The sequence below is a fragment of the Anolis carolinensis genome, chromosome 4 (assembly GCF_035594765.1).
Source record: "Anolis carolinensis isolate JA03-04 chromosome 4, rAnoCar3.1.pri, whole genome shotgun sequence".
NCBI classification, from domain to species: Eukaryota; Metazoa; Chordata; class Lepidosauria; order Squamata; family Dactyloidae; genus Anolis; species Anolis carolinensis.
This window is the reverse complement of record NC_085844.1, coordinates 204,463,067-204,485,500: the sequence shown is the minus strand read 5'-3', so window position 1 is coordinate 204,485,500 and position 22,434 is coordinate 204,463,067. Positions and strand designations below refer to the sequence as shown.

At 40.0% G+C, this 22,434-nt stretch overlaps 1 protein-coding gene and 1 non-coding gene across 2 annotated transcripts; both read right to left on the bottom strand.

Annotated features, from left to right (window-relative positions):
* Positions 1 to 1,145: 1,145 nt before the first annotated feature.
* LOC107982805 (uncharacterized) lies at positions 1,146 to 16,055 on the bottom strand. Its single transcript, XM_062978636.1, has 2 exons — positions 15,729 to 16,055; positions 1,146 to 12,814 (listed from the first exon to the last, which is right to left on the bottom strand). The coding sequence occupies exon 2, from the start codon at positions 5,570 to 5,572 to the stop codon at positions 4,346 to 4,348; it is 1,227 nt and encodes a 408-aa protein (XP_062834706.1). The 5' UTR covers positions 5,573 to 12,814; positions 15,729 to 16,055; the 3' UTR covers positions 1,146 to 4,345.
* Positions 11,077 to 11,151, bottom strand: mir205a (microRNA mir-205a). Its single transcript, NR_129914.1, has one exon. It is a non-coding gene; the product is annotated as a microRNA mir-205a (primary transcript).
* Positions 16,056 to 22,434: the final 6,379 nt, after the last annotated feature.

The following is a 22,434-nucleotide window of genomic DNA, read 5'->3' as shown; positions in this document are numbered from 1 at the left end:
GTTATAACATCAGATCTGACTGCCCCTAGCTTTAGGTAGCACGTATGGACTGCACTAGCAGCAGACTTGAAAGTTCATGAAAGAAAAGCAAATGGAAAGGAAAACTTCACGGGATTTTCTTTCTCATTATCCGAAATTATTTGTATGGCATTGGTTGTTATGTAACTTAATTTGGATGACGGAGAGGAAATATGTTTTGCTCTGCAACAGGTTCTGTCTCAAAAATGTCTTGGACCAGCATTGTATATAAGCTGGCTGGATATTTCATTAAAAATGGTGATTGTTGTTGTTGTGCCTTCAAGTAATTTCTGACTTATGACGACCCTAAAGAAGCTCTATCACAGGGTTTGCTGGAGCAAAGAATATGTGATTCACTCAAGATAACCCAATGGGTTTCCATGGCCAATTCCTGGTTTCCAGAGTAGTCCTACACTCCAACCACTTCATCATGCTGCCTCTTTTAATAAAAAGTACTCTAGCACATTTCGTCCAAGATATACATTTCAAAGTATTTGAGGCTATAGTGTGTGTATATGAGAGGGTGTAATCTGTAGTGGTCTAGTCTGAGTGGGAATGGGTTCTGAATGATCAAAGGACCTTATCAACACTCTCTTCTAATTTTAAGAAAGTATTATGACGAATCCTTTTAAATTATTTGTAACATACATGTTCTATCCAACAATTCTGAAGTACTAGTTGAGTGTTATCTAACAAGACCTGATTGGAGAGCAACTTGTTATGTGATCCAGTCATTGTCTGCTTATGGCTGGGTCCTATGCTTTGCTTCTGTAAAAGGTGGACAAAAGGTTCAAATGTTGCTGCTTTATTTTGATTAAACACATCATTAATCTTCACCAGAAATCATTTCCAAGGGCATCTTCATAGGACCCCTATAAGCCTCTTTGAGAGACTTTGAAGAATAAAAACAAAACTCATATCCTGATTGGCACATATGTGGCTCCTCCTCCTCCTCCTCCTCCTCCTCCTCTTCTTCTTCTTCTTCTTCTTCTTCTTCTTCTTCTTCTTCTTCTTCTTCTTCTTCTTCTTCTAGATCAGGAATGCACAGGGATTAAAATAACAGTTGATTTTCTTTTTAAGGATTAAAGGGTTGGTTTTTTTTTTTTACAAAAAATATGGGATTAATATTTTGTTTTAAGGATAAGATTCTTTAATGAGAATACGGAAAATGTATGATTAATACAAATCCAATACCATATATCAGTTCACTTGGAATAAACATGTGTGGTTTCCAGGGCCGGCCCAAGGTAATTTTCAAGTGTAAGCGAACAGAATTTTGGCGCCCCCCCAAAACAATCGGATATCGAATTGTTGGCAGTTGTGAGGCTACCCTGAGTCCTCTTCAGGGTGAGAAGGGCGGGACACAAGTATGGGAAATAAATAAATAAATAAATAAAACCAGGACAGTAAAAAAAGAACACTCAAAAACAGGGGAATTCCAGACATGAAACAATCAGGGCCAGCTAACACCACCCAACAAAGATTCCCTCAGGCAGGAAGCAGCCAGCTATGAATATGTGAGGGACATTCAATGCTAATCAAGGTGGCCAACTGCAACATTCACACTTGCCTCAACCTCACAACCTCTGAGGATGCCTGCCATAGATGTGGGTGAAATGTCAGGAGAGAATGCTTCTGGAGCATGGCCAGACAGCCCAGAAAATGCACAGCAACTCAATAATGATAATGATAATTTTATTTCTTACCCGCTCAAGACGGTTGACAACATTGCTAGAACACATAATAATTTAAAAACACTCCGTAAAATATACATATGGAAACATATTTCCATAAAATACACAAAACAAAAAGGAGCCCCGGTAGCGAAGTGTGTTAAAGCACTGAGCTGCTGAACTTGCAGACCGAAAGGTCCCAGGTTCAAATCCCGGGAGCGAAATGAGCGCCCGCTGTTAGCTCCAGCTTTTGCCAACCTAGTAGTTCGAAAACATGCCAATGTGAGTAGATCAATAGGTACCACTTCCGGCGGGAAGGTAACGGTGCTCCATGCAGTCATGCTGGCCACATGACCTTGGAGGTGTCTACGGACAACACTGGCTCTTTGGCTTAGAAATGGAGATGAGCACCAACCCCCAGAGTCAGACATGACTGGACTTAACGTCAGGGGAAACCTTTACCTTTACCTTACACAAAACAAAAATTAGACATAGAGTGGAAGTTTAAACAATATCATGAAAAGGGCGAGAAATCTGCCCCTCTCCATATGGTATGAATCAGGGGTCCCCAAACTAAGGCCCGGGGGCCGGATGCGGCCCATCGAAGCCATTTATCCAGCCCCACAGCACAAGGGCAGAAGGGGGTTGGGCTAAGTAACCCAAGGGGTCTCTTCTTCTCTTACAACCATTATTTTTATTTTTATTATTATTATTATTATTATTATTATTATTATTATTATTAATATTGAGGCTGGGTGGCCATCTATCAGGGATGCTTTGCTTGTGCTTTTGGTGCACAGAGACAGAAGGTAGTTGGACTAAATGGCCCAAGGGGTCTCTTCCAATCCTATTATTATTATTATTATTATTATTATTATTATTATTATTATTATTATTAAGGCTGGGTGGCCATCTATCAGGGATGCTTTGCTTGTGCTTTTGGTGCACACAGGCAGAAGGGGGTTGAACTAAATGGCCCAAGGGGTCTCTTCCAATCCTATTATTATTATTATTATTATTATTATTATTATTATTATTATTATTATTTTTATTATTGAGGCTGGGTGGCCATCTATCAGGGATGCTTTGCTTGTGCTTTTAGTGCACACAGGCAGAAGGGGGTTGGACTAAATGGCACAAGGGGTCTCTTCCAAACCTCTTTCTTCTTCTTCTTCTTCTTCTTCTTCTTCTTCTTCTTCTTCTTCTTCTTCACATTGACGCTGGGTGGTCATCTGTCAGGGGTGCTTTGTTTGTGCTTTCGATGCACAAAGCAGAAGGGGATTGGACTCAATGGCCCAAAGGGTGTCTTCCAACCCTCTTTTTTATTGTTATTGTTATTATTTATTTATTTATTTAGATATTTATTTATTATTGCTCGGTGGCCAACTATAGTCTGGCCCTCCAACAGTCCGAAGGATCGTGAACTGGCCCCCTGTTTAAAAAGTTTGGGGACCCCTGGTATGAATAAAGAAATCCACTGGACTTAACTGGCACTTGTATCTTTATTTCTCCATTGGAAGAAGTGAGGCACCGTGGAATTAACATAGTTTGACTCCACTTTCACTGCCACGGCTCAATGCTATGGAATCCTGGGAGTTATAGTTCGGTGAGGCATCTAAACTATTTGGCAGAGAAGGTTTAAAGACCTTATAAAACTACAATTCCCAGGGTTTCATAGCATTGAGCCATGGCAATGAAATTGGAGTCAAACTGCATTAATTCCAAAGTGCAGCTGCCCTTTGGTGAGATATATGCATCCCTCTGAAGTACACCACTACAATATACACTACAATATACCCTTAGGCCCTTTCTGTATTGCCATATAAAATGCAGGTTATCTGCTTTGAACTGGATTATATGGGAGTGTAGACTCAGATAACCCAGTTCAAGACAGATAATGTGGATTATCTGCGTTGATAATCTGAATTATATGGTTATGTAGAAGAACCCATACCCTGCCATATAAGATCCAGACTATCTGCTCTGAACTGGATTATATGGCTGTATGGATGCATGTAATCCGGTTCAGTGCATATGACCTGGATTATCTGCCTTCATAATCTCAATTATATGGTTATGTAGAAGAACCCATACCCTGCCATATAAAATCCAGACTATCTGCTCTGAACTGGAATATATGGCTGTGTGGATGCATATAATCTGGTTCAAAGCAGAAAATGTGGATTATCTGCCTTGATAATCTGTCTTCTATGGCTGTGAAGAAGGGGCCTTAGGAAACTATAAATCCTAGGAGTAGGCCCACATGTTCCAGCTTCTGGAACATGGCCAGGCAGCTGAAAAACCTGCAGCAACCCAGCCTCAGGCCCCTCCATTTCCCCCCTCAGTTGCCAAGTTGGCCCAGGCCTGCCCTGGAGACATGCCTGGCGAAATGCTGGGAACAGGGACGGGTTCCTACCTGCCCCGTCTTTATGGCTGAGAGGGTCCCCAAGGAGGTGCATGGCAGGGGCACAGGCCTGCTCGACCTGCCAGAGCTCCTTCCAGCCTCGGAGGGCTGCCGGGCGTTGCGGGAGGAATCCAGGAAGGGTGCAGATGGAGCAGCAGGCCCAGAGGCCTGGCCTCAGGTCTTGTTCAGGGGCAAGAGGGCTGCAAGGGCGAGAGGGCCGAGTGCGAGAGAGGCGTGAGTGGGCCGAGTGCTAGAGGGGCGTGAGTGGGCCGAGTGCGAGAGAGGCGTGAGTGGGCCGAGTGCGAGAGGGGCGTGAGTGGGCCGAGTGAGAGAGATGCGTGAGTGGGCCGAGTGCGAGAGGGGCGTGAGTGGGCCGAGTGAGAGAGATGCGTGAGTGGGCCGAGTGCAAGAGGGGTGTGAGTGGGCCGAGTGAGAGAGAGGCGCGAGTGGGCCGAGTGAGAGAGAGGTGCGAGTGGGCCGAGTGCGAGAGAGGCGTGAGTGGGCCGAGTGCGAGAGGGGCGTGAGTGGGCCGAGTGAGAGAGAGGCGCGAGTGGGCCGAGTGAGAGAGAGGCGCGAGTGGGCCGAGTGCGAGAGGGGCGTGAGTGGGCCGAGTGAGAGAGATGCGTGAGTGGGCCGAGTGCGAGAGGGGCGTGAGTGGGCCGAGTGCGAGAGAGGCGTGAGTGGGCCGAGTGCAAGAGGGGCGTGAGTGGGCCGAGTGAGAGAGATGCGTGAGTGGGCCGAGTGCGAGAGGGGAGTGAGTGGGCCGAGTGAGAGAGAGGTGCGAGTGGGCCGAGTGCGAGAGAGGCGTGAGTGGGCCGAGTGCGAGAGGGGCATGAGTGGGACGAGTGAGAGAGAGGCGTGAGTGGGCCGAGTGCAAGAGGGGTGTGAGTGGGCCGAGTGAGAGAGAGGCGCGAGTGGGCCGAGTGAGAGAGAGGTGCGAGTGGGCCGAGTGCGAGAGAGGCGTGAGTGGGCCAAGTGCGAGAGGGGCGTGAGTGGGCCGAGTGAGAGAGATGCGTGAGTGGGCCGAGTGCGAGAGGGGCGCGAGTGGGCCGAGTGAGAGAGATGCGTGAGTGGGCCGAGTGTGAGAGAGGCGTGAGTGGGCCGAGTGCGAGAGGGGCGCGATTGAGCAGAGTGCGAGAGGGCCGCGAGTGGGACGAGTGCGAGAGATGCGCGATTGGGCCGAGGAGTGCGAGAGGGGCGCGAGTGGGCCGAGTGAGAGAGATGCGTGAGTGGGCCGAGTGTGAGAGAGGCGTGAGTGGGCCGAGTGCGAGAGGGGCGCGATTGAGCAGAGTGCGAGTGGGACGAGTGCGAGAGATGCGCGAGTGGGACGAGGAGTGCGAGAGGGAGCCTCAACAGCGCCCCCCTTGACGTGCGCCCGAAGCGGCCGCTTAAACGGCCTCCATTGTTGGACCGGCCCTGGTGGTTTCTTAATTTTTGTAGCTATGCAAACAGAAAACCAAGAAATGTTGGTTGACATCTTTTAGTGATTGTTCCTACATATAATTTTTAAAAAGATAATTGCAGAAGGAACTTCACACAACATTTCTTTCTTATATTGCTGTGTGCACCTTGCCAGCCACATAGTGTCCCTAGCAGTACATGGTTTCTGAAGCTAGATGCACAAACAGGATATAATCCTCCAAGGGAAAGGGCACTGACAGCTGGACAGTAAGTTGTGTATTGGCAGGAGGAAAGGAGGCAGAGGTAGATAGAGGCAAATTTACACTCTACCAAGATAATGCAGAATCCCAGTGGATATACTGTTGGTGTTATATGGAGAATTTCAGCAAAATATGTGTTTTCAAAGAGGTTAAATCATATGTCTAAATGCATGATATTGTCAGATGTACCCAGGCTCATTCATTTGATCTTGACTAAATTCAGCACTTTGAAATTTGATCAGTCAGTTTTCTAGACATTATCCCAACTCCCTTGGTTGTCTGAGAAGGGACAAGACCTAACAATAAGAGCTTCAAAATTATAAAACACTTGGGTATTAGGCCATCAGCAGAGACAAGGTAAAACTGTTTGCTGCTTGAGATGAAGAACAAGTATAGAAAAACTGACTAGACTGGCAGTTGGATCTGTCTTTAGCACATCAGTGGAATAGTACTGTCCACCACGCCTCAGGCAGTTAGATAATTTAAGGAGCCCAAAATAGATTGTGTAGAAAAACAGCTCTTTTATCTAGCAGAAGGAGATAGAGGGAGAGTTAATGGAGAACAAATGGAAGCTGCTGCTGGCGATTCCCTGATCCAATTGCCTCAGTTAGCCTAATGATAAAGCTGGTTTGGCTATTAGTTGTAAGAAAAGGAACTTAAAGATGTCTGGACATCATTAAAAATCTAGAGAAGGGTGAACACTAGTGTACATCTGATTTTCTAGAACACATATGAAGTATGCATTTACGTTTACAAAAATGACACATATAGATCAATTGATTCCTTTTTCTTTTCAACTGCCACTTTAAGTAGTTTTTAAGGAACATCCATTAATGAACATCTTATAAGGCTAAGGGCTAAGTAAAATTGATTTATTGACTGGATTAAGCATTACACATAATCATAATCACTGCAAGGATAATGTCTCCATCCTACGGAATCTTGGGATTCATATTTTATGTCTAAATACAATTTGAAAATGTAAATGATACTTAGGTTGTTTATGCCTTTACTGGGCTTTTTATGAAGTTATGTGCACTTCTTTTTTATGTCAGGAGTAACTTAAAAAACTGCAAGTCGCTTCTGGTGTGAGACAATTGGCTGTTTGCAAGGACGTTGCCCAGGGGATGGCTGGATGTTTTGATCTTTTTGCCATCCTTGTGGGAGGCTTCTCTCATGTCCCTGCATGGAGCTGGAGCTGACAGAGCGAGCTCATCTGTGCTCTCCCCGGCAATCTTCAGGTCAGTAACCCAACCTTCAAGTCATCAGTCCTGCTGGAATGCAGTGCACCACCGGGGACATTTCTAATATGTTTTCTGCATTTTAAACTTTAAAGAAAATAAAATTATCTGGCAATGTTAATATAATTCCTACATACCTAGAAATGAAGACCACACTATTAGAAGAAATTCAAGACCCCCCCCCCCCCCCGAATCATAATAGTTATATTTTCTTAAGGGGTCTCTCCCATTTCATTAGGTTAATTGATGGATGTGAAAAATTTGCATCTGTTATACATTAATTCATCCCCACCTAGGGGCACATCTCCAGTGACCACCTAGTGTGAAGGGCCAGCAAATCAGCTTCGTGATGACTAAGTGAAATCCAGGTTAATGTGGGCCAAAGCTGCTTAATGAGGCTTTGAACCACGTTAACTGAATTTGCCGGTTACTCTGACTTCTCCCCCAGAATCTAAAGCTAATTGTAGTTCTAGGTCCAATTAAACAGTAGTTCTGAGATGGAATTGGTCACAACTGTTTACCCAGCCATCTCATCTTCCCTGAGATGAGATGTCACTCACAGTGGCCAGTGGGTGTGATGGGTTATGCTGGTTGCTCATCTCTTAATGCAATGAAGTGACCGGAGAAGAGAGGGGCTAGAGGAGGGGCAATTTCTTATCTCCTGACTGAGGTTACTGCATATGACAAGCATCCATGACTCATTGGCCACTGCAATTAGGAGAATAGGAGGGAATGGTAAGGATGGCCATTAGGTATTGTCTGCTTAGAAGTCTGGGTATTGTTGAACTAGATTTGGTGCCACTGGATGGTCAGGACTCCCTCCTGCCTTCACAATGGCTGGGGATGGGGAATGAGGTGGAGGTTTAACCATCCCAGGGCCTGTTCAACATTTACCATGCCAGATAAGCCTCAGATTAAGCAGTCAATGTAGTCGGTTTCTTTCTGTGGTCAAGAACATAACTAGATTGACTTCAAATCAGGCAAAAGTGGTTTTAGGGATTTAATGCACTGGATTGATTTTGTTGTTGGGTATCTTCAAGTAATTTCCATTTTATGGTGACCCTAAAATGAACCTATCATGTGGTTGGGAGGTGATTTCCTTTGACCCTCTCTGAGGATGAGTGTAATGTGTCCAATGTTTTCCAGTTGGTTTCCATGGCTGCATGGGGATCTCCAGCATCAGTGTCTAACACATAAAGCAGCTCACCATATTGGCTCTCGTGAACTTTTCTAAATAAGTTCTAGTGAATTTATCTAAATTATGTGAGAATGTATCCTAATATTAATAGTAGTTAAGAGTCTTGGTCTTATCTTTTTGAGATGTCTAAACCAATAAAAGATTGTTAGGCTCCTTCTACACTGCCATATAATCCAGATTATCAAAGCAGATAATCCAAATTATCGGCGTTGAACTGGATTGTATGAGTCTACACTGCCATATAATCCAGTTGGAAGCAGATAATCTGGATTTTATATTTTAATTTTTGTATTAATTGATTGTTAACACAAATAGAGTAATACAAATCCCAATAATTAAATTCTGCTTTACATTTTTTCTCGATATGTGTCTTATTTACTTACCATTCCAAATTCCACACTTATCAGCCACTTGTCTCCAGTTATGATAGCTTGAGCTGCTTCTATCATATATTTTATGATATCTGCCCATTGTTAGTGCTACCCTTGCCATCAATTTTCTGAATAAAAAGTATATTTTATTCAGCTCTACATTTTGCCCTATTAGTTTTTCCATCTCTTTATTTATTTTATTATAAAAATTTTGTATCTTTTCACGGTCCCACTACATATACATAAAGGCACTATTGACAGTGTAGAAAGGGCCCTAATGTGGCGCAATAATTCAGAGCAGAGCATGGGATCTAGAGCACCATCTCAGATATGCATGGCTTTAACATTCTGTTATGCTAATTCTTCTTAAAAGCAACTTTCCATTCTTTAGAAAACGATGCATCTGAAATTGACAGAACATGGTCAAATTGCTACTGAATAATGGCATGCAATGAGTGCCCTTTTTGCCCAGTTCATCTTTGCTTGATATTGTCCATAGGGTTGTTGAGAGGATTAAGTTGGGACACCATGTTTGCAAAATGTACATGTAAGTGATACATAATTAACAGTTATGTTGTACTGAGAAATCTTGTGGTTTTAGAATGGTATCTTTAAAGATATCCAGGAATCCAATTTTTATAGATTGTCAGTCACAACATAAATGAGACTGGATTTGTTGAAACAGATAATTGCTTTGATTTTAAAAAATAGCACATTGTCATATTTAACACAGAATATTGCTGAGCTTGTGGAAGGCAGATCACATCATGTAGGCTTTGGATTCCTTCCCACCCCAGATCCACTGTAAAATAAAAAACAGGCAGAAAGTGAGATAAAAAATACAGCATAATTTTTGGAACACAGTGTTAAATCTATCCAAGGAGATAATTCATAGCCATGGTGAAAAGCAATGATTTGGTATTTTTAAAGCTCTGCCGGTCCTTATCTTTTTTTGCTTGTGTCTCTCAGGGAGGTTAAATCTATGAAAAGGACATAACATCTGTTGAACAATTAGTGAGATGAAACATTTTTACCTGTCAAATATTTTTAACTGCATTAACCTTTGCAGATTTTGCACTGACACTTTAAGGCTTGCAATTCTATACACTCACATATCAGAATTAAACCCCATTGAACTCAATAGGACTTCTAAGCAGACAATATAGGCATGTGATGTAAATGCTATATTATGAGCCCCGGCTTAACAATTCTAGGAGCTTTCAGTGGAGAAATGATTTATGTTTCCGTTATTACAAATGGCCATCATATCTAAATGGAACACACAGCTTTCTTGTTGCAACAAATCCACTTGGCTACCTGTGTCTATTTCTGAGCAGAATGCAAACTGTTGGTTATTTAAAATCCTTCATGGCTCAGATTATTTGAAGGACTCACTTCTCCCTTACAAACTAATCCATGGTTTGAGGTCTTCTGGAAAGGTCCTTTCTTCTGTCCTACCACCCGCACAAGTAGATCAGGTGGGAATGTATGAGAGGGCCTTCTCGGTGGCTGCCCCATGGCTCTGGAATTCCCTTCTCAGAGAAGTAAAACTGATGATTCCAACTTTCTTTTCTTAGGCAAGCAAAGACTTTGCTATTCCAACAGGCATTTGATAAGGTCCATCTTACACAATATGCTGGAAACTGGCAACTATTGTTCTGGTGTGTGTTTTTATATTTACACATGTTTAATCCAAAGTTTTTTTTTAATTAATTAATCGTGTTTTCACCTTTGTTTCTTGTGACTATGCCTTTCTAATTGTTAATTGTAAGCTGCCTTGAGTCCTAATCTGGGGAAAAATGAGATGATGATAACAGCAGCATGCCAGAAATGTGAGACCTCCTCAGACAAGGCAACAGAAATAAAGGCAAAGCTTGCCTGCCTACAATTAACTACTCACAATCCTTGGGAAAACATGATTATAAAAAGCAAACATGATTATTGCAGGCAGCATCAGATCACAGTTCTAATATAAAACATGTAAGAATTTAATTGTGTCATTTGCTTCCAAAAGGTACCAATTCCAAAAAAGAGAATGAAAAATGAGTTATAGAAGGCAGCACATTGTTGGCCAGGAATAGAATATTATGTACAGATCAAAACATTCATGATATATCAAATCACTTTGGTACAGGGCTTGGAAAATTGCATTTTATCACAAGAGAATGCATTTCCTCAGCACCTTTTTTTCGATTCATGTAAAACTTGTTCAGATGGATTTGGAAAGAAGCTCCACAATTGACTTTAGGGCATTTAAATTCTCAAGAAATCATTCCTTTTTAACACATGAAAGAGAGAGAAAAAAAATTAGAAATATGTCATAAATAGAGTTTCAAAACATTTTCTGCCAAACATTTCAAGGTACACATACGCCACTAAAATGTTACTCTTTTTCCCCCTATATTACCATTTCCCAGCACAGTGTATATTGAGGCAGACTTCTTCTGACTGTTTTAGTACAGCATATTGCTTTCTGCAGTCAAACTGAAGTCTCAGTGGATTCAACTCCATGTCTCTTGTGCTTCACTCCACTGAAATCTGATTAGATATGAGACAGACTCCGGTGGAATGAAGGACAATAGAACTCATGGAATATTCTTTGTTTGCTTGGAGAACTGTGAAAAACAGAATATATCATGAGAACAAAATACAGTGTACAAAGGTAAAAACTGTATTTCAAATTACAGCTGAAGGGAAATAATGTTTAAAATGATTGTTGTACAGCCTTATGAGCAGTTCTTTGTTCTGTAAACTACTTGGTTAGGTTTTTTTTACATACACTGCAAGCTATTTCACCACTATGTCATATTCCCTTTTAGTGCACAGGGCCAATAGATTTGGTTTTTCAGTTGTCCTTTGCAGATTTATCCTTTTAGTGTGAACTCTTAACAGCAATGAAGAAATTCTAAAGCAAGTCCACATGACATTCTGAGAGTGGAAGGCATTAGGCAACTCCTGAACAACCTTGAAACATTTGTCTCTGTAAGCTCATCTATTCTCACAGCCAGAGATCGCCAACATATTGGAATGGATGAACATCTGTAGGCAAAGAATTAGATAACACTTGCTATAAACAAGCCCCAAGGAAAATGTAAAGGCTTGCTTTCTAATCCTGTCTCAAATAGTTTCTCAGGGTAAATTCAAATAGTTGCTGTTTTCACACTAAACTGTTATTTTTAGTCATAAATCTACAGGGATGTCAGATGCCTAACGGGTCCAAAGTGAAATCCCTGCTGATGCCACTGCCTTTTAATAAGCTGGCAAAATACTACCTATGGGTTCATGTGCACAATGGCTATGTGAATCACCATAAATCGGTGAGGGTAGCTGGCTACTCTTGTTAAATAGGACAATATTGGACAAAGATACTAAAGTTTCCTGGTCACAGGTATGAGATATAGATGGAAATAAATAAGTCAATAGCAGATATTTTCTCCATCATTTTTGCTGTATAGTGAAACTACTGTCACTTTATGGCAGATAGCTTTTTATATCTGGGACACAGGGTGGGGGAAGTAGATGTGCCCAAAGAACTTGACAGATAGACCTGCCATTGAATGGCCCTGTGGAAATACAGAAGAAAATGGGTCTATCACTCCAGTGATCTTATCCAGAAAAAGATCCAATAAAAGAAAAGCATATGAACAAGAGATATTCAAAATGATATCCTAGAAAGGGAAATGTCATTCATTGTGGATGTAAGTGCTATATTCAATGAGATCAAATGATCTCTATTTCAGAAAGACCAAATCATCCTTTCGAACCTTTGTGATAACATGAGTTGTCTTTATTTCACAGCATTTTGACTTAATTGTAGAAAATTTTATTTAACAATCATTCTTGGATATTGAATAGATGCTTCCGTCTCAGGATGCAATTTATATTGATTCCTAATCATTAAATTGATTTGCTACAAAGCAACGAATAAAAGAAATGGACAAAAAGTGTATGAGAAATGAGTTCAAATGCATCTTACAAAAATCACTGTGAGAAAGAAATAATTACTTCCATTTGCCAGAGGAGGACAAGAGAACATGACAGTTACAAAGACCTTAATTTTTTTTTACAATTCCCAGTTATTGATTAATATTCCAGTCCTAGGTATGCTTACTTAGAAGCAAGTTCCAATGAATTTAATGGGTTGTACTTCAAACTTACATGATCATAGCTCACAGCCCGATTTATCCCAACAGTTTGTCTGGGGAGGGAGGAGAGAGCCCATTCTTCCTTCCATTGTAAGGTGTTAACCTGAAGCACAGAGAAATTAAATTGCTTCACCAATATATCATAGCATTTGCAATAAAGCACAAAAATGAGGCCATTTTTCTCTAAATTTCAAGTGAGTTCCATCAACTTTCCTCCATTCTGAACCTATGCACACATACTTGAGAACAAGGCCAATGAATGTAATGATACTTGTTTCCAGGTATACAGGCACATAATTAATTGAAAGTTCTTAATGTTTCCAAAGAAAGTTATCTCTTCTCATGAAGGGATTTGGGAAAGAAATCCTTGTCACATTATTTATAATGTTTTTTGAAAGATGGATACAGATGAATGGCTTGCAATAAGATTTAGTAAACTGACTTAGGAATACAGGGTGGCTATAAAGTTCACTCTTCCACCCCCCATCCCAATAATGACATATGTTATGTCAGAAAGTACAGATTCTAAATTCTGGTTACTAAACCAGGTGCTGATACAGGACTTCAAAATGCTTGAAGGCTTTTCTTTTAAAGTACAAACCTGCAGTCGCAGGCCTCTCCCTTGGGTATGTCAAGACTTGTCTGAAAGCTTTTGGGAACTTCTTACAAACAAAAGGTCTGAGCAGGAACCTACCTGCTGAAATTCCTCCCTGCAAACCTGAATTCTTTGAATTGCCTTTTCATTAGGCATGTCCCTACCAGTCTTGGGAGTGAGATCAGCCTCCTGCCTCTCAGCTCAATTAGCAGTGTTAACCCTTTCCAAGGCCAGGTCCCTTGGGAGCTTAAATCCTATACAGAAAATGACACTAAGGAGATGATTGCACAAACACATTTCATGGAACCATGGCAGTTAAAGTAGTGCCTGATAAACAAGTTTCTGGCTAACAAACTTATGACTTGAAGAATTTTATGGAAGCAAGGAATTCGCTGCACAAGAGGTCTGCATCTTAAGAACTATTCTTTTTTTCTTTATGAAGGACCATTTAAACTATATACTGAACTGTATTATGTAGATAGGCTTTTCTATGGAACCCAGCCTCAGTTTCTAACATCTTAGGGCTCTTCCAGACAGGCCCTATATCCCAGGATTCTAGGTTTTCTTCTTTAAACTGGATTATATGAGTCCACAGTGCCAGATAATCTGGGATAAACGGAAAACCTGGGATCAGATCCTGGGATATAGGGCCTGTCTGGAAGGGCTGCTAGAGAAAGCTTTGAAAAAGAACGAATATAATGAATATTGGAGGAATTTGGGTGAACTTAACAGCTATCTCCAGATGGAAGGTCTTGTTGCCTAACACATTTTTCTCCTAGTGTAAAGACAAATAAATCTCTATTACATGGTTTCTTGGAATAGAAATTGTCTGTGCACATAAAAATAGCTGTAGTAGGCTCCACAAGTTCAAAGACAGAACTTGTGACAATTGCTGAAATATTACTATGCACAAACCTTTGGATATTTTTTTTCATATATAAAATTTCCAGTGATTAGTGTAAGCTAATCTAAGTACAATTTTTCATGTGCAAATTTCAGCCTCAAATCAAATATTTATGTAGCGAATTGAACAGGTCAAATTCTACTGAACCTGCTGTGTTGGAATATGGTATCCACACTGCAGAATTATATCAGATTGACTCCACATTTACTGCTATTGATCAATGCTATGGAATTCTAGAATTTGCAGTTTTGTGTGATATTTGACCATCTCTATCAGGCAGCTCTTGATGCTACAACAAATGACAAATCCCATGATTCTATAGGATGGAACCATGGCAGTTAAAGTAGTGTCAAACTGTTATAATTCTGCAATGTAGATTATCTAATAGGCATGCAGTTGCGCTGCAGTTTAGAAAAATAGGATAAATCTGCAACTTGTGTTAGAATAGCATATTACAGTAAGGTGCAGTTCTCTTTATGAGAGGTTTCATCTGAAATTTCCCCTAACATAAGCCTTGATATTATGAGTAGAAAGAAAAGAATGAAAGAGAGACAGGGTTGTGGCTGTTGACCCATTTCCAGGTTATGTTTATATATACAAACATGTGCAATTTCCATGTCTTCCATTTTTGAAAGAATGCCCAGGTTCTTATGGAAATAGCATCTTGTAAATGTGGAGGTCAAAGAGGCTCTAGTCAAAAAACAAAAACACTGAATTCCCCATGCCTTGCAATATGAGAAGTTAACTTTTTTCAGTTAAATTAAACTGATATACATGATTCATAGTCTGGAATGTACTTCAGAAAACAGTGTTAGAAAGTAACAAAAGTGGTGAACAAATGTACCAACTTTTAACATATTAATTTTAGTTTCTCAGAGTCAGCCTAACTTCTGATCATTCTTTTTTTAGAAAAAGCAAACTTAATCCACAGCTTGTAAACTGGATGGAGAATGTGTTAACAATCCTTTTCGAAGATGAAATCTTGGATGCTCAAATTTCTTTAGAGCAAAAGTTTTGTGAATATATCAAAATGAATGTGTGTGTGTGTGTGTGGAGAAAAAACATATATACACATAACATTATCAATAAGTACAGTTCATTTTAGTTGCAGAAATGTACATCTAGAAGCATCATAAATGAGTTCATATATTATACAAATAGTAAAAAATAAATTAGCATGTTCTTTTTTGCTAATTAAAAAGAGAACTGCAAACATTTTAAATGGCAAATAGCATCTGTTCTGACATTCCCCTTTCTATGTATCTTCCTCTCCCCAGTAGCACATTTTTTCTTCCAGTATTTTAAAATCCCCGCATGTTGACTTTGAAATATGTTTCTTCTTACTTAACTAGGTTTATTCCTAAGTGTAAGTAATTATCTTTAAGCATTCAACTTTAGTATATCCTTTCCAGCGTATTCTGAACCATACATGCTTCCCAATCCCTGCCTGACATGAAGCACCAGTAAACCTTGATATCAGATGATTGTTAAAAGAGTGTAGCAAAACTATTTACTTACCTGTCTTTTGTTCAGTCATGCATAGTTCCAGATAATATCAAAGCCCTCTTTCTCAAAAGAAAAGAAAAAAAGAGGAAAGAAAAGAGAAATCACAGTATCTTGCTTTAAAAAAATGATACTGAAACAGAGAAGAAAGTAAATAGCCCTTGATTTGGTTTTAGGAAATGGAAGAAAAAGTGTTCAGACTGACAGAAAGAAGAAAATAAAGATAAAAGAAATGAACAACTAATTTTACAAGGATTTTAAAAAACTACAACAAGCAGAGCAGGTAAAGCACTAAATGTCTGCCCATTTAAGGTGGTGTCCATCAGTTTGAGTCTTTATTTGTCTTATGTCTCAGGAGGATTCCAGTTACCCAAACTACTCAACCAATGGGGAACAAAAACTCTTTACCTGGTCCCACCCACCCAGAACCTCACCCTCTAGGGATAAGTGCAGCTCTGCATATCTATTAGCAAAGCTCACCTTTTCTCCACACTCTACACTTTCTTCAGTAAAGCAAAGCCCAGAGAAGAGCTACTCCTGAAGAGTATTCTTCTGATAACCTCAAAAAGCAAACCACTCTGCTTCCAGAAGTTAAGAGTTTGTGCTCAGTTTATGGTGTCAGAGAACAGGAAATTCTCATTTTAATGGTGGAATCTGCAACAATGTGTATTCTGCCATTTGTGATATTTAGGCTAAGCCTTCTGTGCGGGATAATTAATAGGGCAAAATTAGCACATTGCCCCCCCCCCCAATGAACTCAGCTCTCTAACATACATTTCCCCCTGTCCTGAAATTCCTAGCATTTTAGTAAGTAAAACACTGAAAATAGTTGACACCTAGAATTTTTATATTTGCTCTGTTGCATTCCTGTGTTAACAATTATTGTCTGGATATCAGGAGGGAAAAAACGTATCCATCTAATTCTTCCAAACACATATTACAGTTCACCTTGGAGGCAAAAATGCCCAGCAGTCCTGAAACTCCATCTGTTTTGATCTCTAAATTTGTCCCATAAATGAAATCAAGTTATTTACTTTGTCTGCAGGCTTGGAGTGTCAAATGCACTATGGGAAGACTCAAGGCCACAACAACTCTTGAAATTGCCTGCTGTAAATCCAAACACCAAATAGCTGGAGAATAATCTTTTGAAGGCTTTTCATCCTTTCTCCCTCGAATTTATTTATGGTGGCTGAAAGGCTGTTCTCTAAAGTAGCTGCCTATTCAGAGACAAGGAGGTATCTGGTTCCATTACATTGCAATTGTAGCACATTTCTTCTAGCTAAAAGAGTATACTGTATATGTGTGGCACTCAGATAGTTTCTCCAGGACTTTTTTGCCAACCAAATGTTACAATATAATCACAGTTTTTTCTTACAAAGAACAGAGTAGGTTTCATAAAATGAAAGCAACCCTTAGCATGCCAAAAAGAACAAGCTGTGGTATTCACATTTAGCCATGCCCTTTTCAGTTATATTATAATGCTGTGGGAAACATATTGTATTTGGTGATGTGTTTGTATTCTTTTGCTATGAGTTCAATATAGACAGATGTTGATTAGGTCTTCCTTCTTTCCTTTTTATTTCTTTCTCAGTCTGTACACACACTGCTGTGACATACCCTTCAACTGTCCTGTTTGGAAGGGATGGTTTTTATTATTGTTCTGTCTTCCTACATTTTGAGTTTCTTTTAAATGTTATAATTTCTCTCATATCCTGTCACTTCTACACTTTGTCCTCAGCTTAATTCAATTGGTAGAAACAGAGTTTAAAGTGAAAACTAGTTTGCATTCAGACAAAAGCAAACTCTTGCAATCTCTCTTTGCTTGTGTCTTCTTCAACCTTGACCATACTTTGACATTGCTTGGCACACATCCCGGATTTCATCTGTGAAATGTTGGAGAATATGCTGTTGCCAGTGACATATGTACAACCAGCTTATGATGTTATACTATTCTTGCAAGAAATGGTGTCATTTATTTTTATACCACGCACTCCACTGGGAGGCAAAAAGCAGGGAATATATCACATACCACGCCATCAGACTGCTGGCTGCTAGCAGCGGTGGTGGTGCTCCTCTTCAGAGAGTGGTGTGGAGAATCCAGCACCCCGTACCCCACATCATCCAGACCCATGGGAGGGCAATCACCGGGGGGGGGGGCATGAGAATGCATAGTTTGCACAGCTTTCCCCAATAGATTTTTTTTATTAATAGTTTTTATTTATTCCATGTGAATATAGTACATTGAGCTTTCCCCGATAGATTTAATAGCAACATGGGTGCTCTTCCATGTTGCCCTGCTGGTGGCATGTGCTGGCTCTGCCCTCCTTCACCCATGGAGCTACTGGCAGGGCAACATGGGAGAGCTCCCATTTTGCCATTAAATCTATGGCTAAAATTGGCACCCAACATGGATGAGGTCAATAATAATGCTTCCCCAAACATACAATTTGATAAACAGTCTCCTATAGCTATACTGTCTGATTTCCTGTGTCAAAAAATGTCATACTTAGTGGCAACATTTAAAAACTTTTTTTGCTATTAGTTTTGTGAGTATGGAGAGGCACTGAGAACCATGATTTTCCAGATTAGCTTCTAATTTTTTTTAAAAAATCTGATGTTTTCATTTTAACATACCCATCTACTCATCTACCAAAAAAATCTACTTTTGAACTCAGCACTTTCAACACATTTAACATTTGTGATCTTGCTATTCAGTTATGAATTCTGATTTTAAGCAAGCTACATGGGTAGAAAAAAAACCATTTCTCTTTTGGAAATATTTTAAAAAATAGTTTTTTCAGGTTCATTTGGGATGAATAATAGGCTTTAGCCTTGCTCTGGATGCATTCATTAAAGCTTCTATCTGCAAAGAACATACCACAGATTCTGTGGGCATGAGAAGAAGACTGCCTACTCATGTGGATCATTTTTATATGTTCAGATTTGTTCAGTGTGGGGTCTGCCTTTGCCTTCCTCTCTAACAGATTTGGCAGGAGCCTCTTATTATATAACATCCCCTTATTTGAAAGATGAAAAGTTTTTTTCTTTGATATAAACTCAACAAGATGCCAAAATATCCCAGAGCAAATAATTTAGCTAGAAATGTATTCATTGTATAATGTATATATATATAGAAAACATGTTAACTTTACAGAGAAATATGTGACTAGGTTAACGGAAATCAATACTTTCATTTGGCATGTTGGCAGAACACAAACTTTTCATTAGTTGCTTCCTGATTGTCAACCATGCATGTTATGATCTCAGTGGTCTCTTATAGCTGTTTTTAAATTTTTGCCAGAACACTAGCATACAAAACATAATTAAACCATCAACAAAATTAGAATTAGTTAAAAGTATAAGATGCAAGAATAAAAGCAACAAATGTGAACAATACAAAGCTCATAAATGCGCTGAAGCAAAAATGTCTTCATCTGCTAGTAGAAGGATAGGAAGGAGGGCAACAATCTATTTTCTCTGGGAAAGAAGTTCCTAAGCATAGGAGTAGCTATTGAGATGGCCTTTTCATTTGTTTCCACCAAATGTATTTCTGTAGGTAGTGAGTGCAAAAGAAACTCCCATCAACCTGTTCCAGCAATCACTAACTGCTCTCAACGTCATAGCAATGTGATGCCATCTTGAAGGGCCAGCCACATACCAAAAATTCAGATTTCCTGGTAAATTCCTGGGAAAAATTAACCAGATGAAAGCATAAATAACCACATTCCAAATATCAAGAATGTCTTCTGTACAGATCACTATAAGCCCAATATTTTTTAAGCTGGGTAGATAAGCACAAGGAGAATAGCAATATAATTTTATATTTATTGTTTGGTGTTGTTTTTGCAATGGCCTCTAATTGAGACAGGGCTGAGTTCTATGCTGCTAAATCTCTATGAAGAAAAAAGATGCTACTGGTGCCAGAGGGACCTCAAAAACACAGATCCTAATTTGGTTGAAGGTTGAAAATTTGAAATGTAGGACCTCAGCAGACAGATCCCCCCCCCCATTTAGTTCCATTTTGCTCCTTCTCCATCACATGAGGGCATCAGGATAAGGGGCATTGGCTTCCTATTCCTGCCCCCACTCCCATCAGATGGGGGAAGCAATGCACATTGCTGTATTGCCCTTTCCCCCTCATCAGATGGGGAAAGGGGTAAAAAATGCAGGTAGCTCCATCAGAGCTATCCAAAAGAAACCTTACCTCTTGTTGATGGTGAGGAAGTGTCTTGCAACACTTTCTCGCCACTTCGGCGATCAATACGGTGGGACCATGGCTAGTGTCATGTGATGGCACTAGGCAGGCCTAGTTGCCAAAGAAGAGCAAAGACCCCAAAAATCCCAGTGTGATGAGGTGGTTAGTCTGTTCTGCTGTATGATTGTCAAGTATGGTTGCTATGGGTTGCAAACACATTCTATGATTCAGCTAATGTGAGCTCCTTGGTTTAAGATTCGTTAATTTAACCAGAGACAACAATTCCAGTTCTCTCTGGTTATCAGCCTCATGGAGTAGCATGTTTTTATTTACGGAGAACCATCTACTAGTCCAGTTTCCTTGTTCACAATATTATCAAAACAAAACAACCATAGGCTAATACAGATTCTATTCAAGAAAACAAGAAGTCTTTCTTTGATTGTTATAGTCAATGTGCTAAGCACTCCCCCCCCCCCCCCCTCCAAACCTCCAGGGTAATAAAGTATATAGAAATAGGAGTTGTAGCAACTGTGTTTAGGGTCTCAGAAGGAATTCTCAGAGGGAAGGAAGATAAATAATTTCTGAGTGAAACAATTAAGGATGGGTTGTAATATAATTGTAGAACAATATCTTCGGGCTCTCAAGGTGCTTGGATTTTACTTTGTCATTAATTAAAGATAAGGCAGAATTGTCACATTTAATTATTTAAAGATTATTTACCCACATTTATGGTCCTCATACACAAAGGAAGATTATAGTTTTTATATAAATTAAACGTTCATAATCTAATTCAGACTTTGTACATGATTGTACACATATGTATACATAATTATGTACATATGTATGCATCATGTGTACACTTCATTTTAAAGTGTAAATGTACTAGAATAAAATGAAAATAATGGAATGCAAAACTTTCAATGGGCAATTTATTGTTAGGACCTCTTCACTGTTTTTAAAAGTAGAGGGAGTGAAAGGAAGGTAGATGACTGTATAAGACTGAAATCCTATCTGAAAGTGGCTTATTTCTAACCATATGTTATAGGGTTTCATTATTAGTGTGGTCTGAGTGTTGAATCTGAACTTGTCTGGGGCCTCTTCCTTAGAACTGTTTTCATTGCCAGCGAGCAATATGTAGGACCTATATAGATATACACAAATACACAGATAAAGGTAAAGGCTATATATGGGTCTGCATTTGCCAGTCAATACTCCAAATCCCTGGAGCAATGAGAATCCTTAGTCCTTGAAGTACTTCACCAGCTTTTGTTCACTTAAAGACTAACTCCCCCACCTTTACTCTACTAAACATGTCTTAAACAAAGTGCCTAGTATAAAATGAGAGTTGATGATCTGCCTTGAAATCCTCTCCTTGGGGCTGATTATGGTTATGTATTATTAAATGAAAAGTATTCTGCACATTTTAGATATTTCTTAGACCCTGAAGTCATTTGTTTTTCTCCCTTAGGAAAACAGGGAGTCATAGGTCTGTCTAGCTCAGTGATGACTGGTAACAATTCTCCAGAGCTTCAGGCAGGACTCTTTTCTAACCCTATCTGCAGATGGCTAAGACTGAACCAAGTACTATCTACATGCTAAGCTGGTGCTCTTTTGCTAGAGTACATCCCTTTTTCCTACATCTTTCTCACAAGGCAGGGGTAGACGATGGGCTCCATATCAGTAGGGCAATGAATCCATCCCAGGTTTTAATCCAACCTTTAAAGAAAGTATCCAAAGTGCTGAATCCTATTCCTAGTGTCATTAAAAACTACTGCCTTAAAAGGATTTGGGGTGCAGTTCAATAACATTTAAAGGCCACACTTCCCCATTTCCACTCTAAAGTAAGAGTAGATAGTGAGATCTGAGATCTGTGAGCTCAACACAGGGCAAATCTTGACAAGTAAATAATAATGATTTCATTGTTTCTAAGTATTGAATTTTTGCCTTGTGTCTGTATATGCTGGAACCCTCAGGGAGATAGAGCAGAATACAAATAAAGTATTACTATTACTATTATTGGAGCCCCCGGTGGCACAGTGGATTAAACCGCTGAGCTGCTGAACTTGCTGACCGAAAGGTTGGCAGTTTGAATCCGGAGAACTGGGTTAGCCCCAGCTTCTGTCAACTTACCAGTTCGAAAACATGTACATGTGAGTAGATCAATAAGTACTACTCTGGTGGGAGGGTAACGGCGCTCCATGAGGTCATGTGACACATGACTTTGGTGGTGTCTTCAGCTTAGAAATGGAGATGAGCACCAACCGCCAGAGTCAGACATGACTAGACTTAATGTCAGGGGTAAACCTTTACCTATTATTATTATTGATCTCCCACGAGACTTTAATGTGGTCATGATAACTGCAGAATATACACCACCTGACACTAATAGTAACACAGCACTGGGATTTTTATATAAGGCCATTGAAATCCAGCAGAAAAGGTATCCTGATGCTGTGTATATTATAGCAGAGGGAACTTGCTAACTTCAGACACCTCTTAAAGGGCCACACACAATGAGTAAAGATA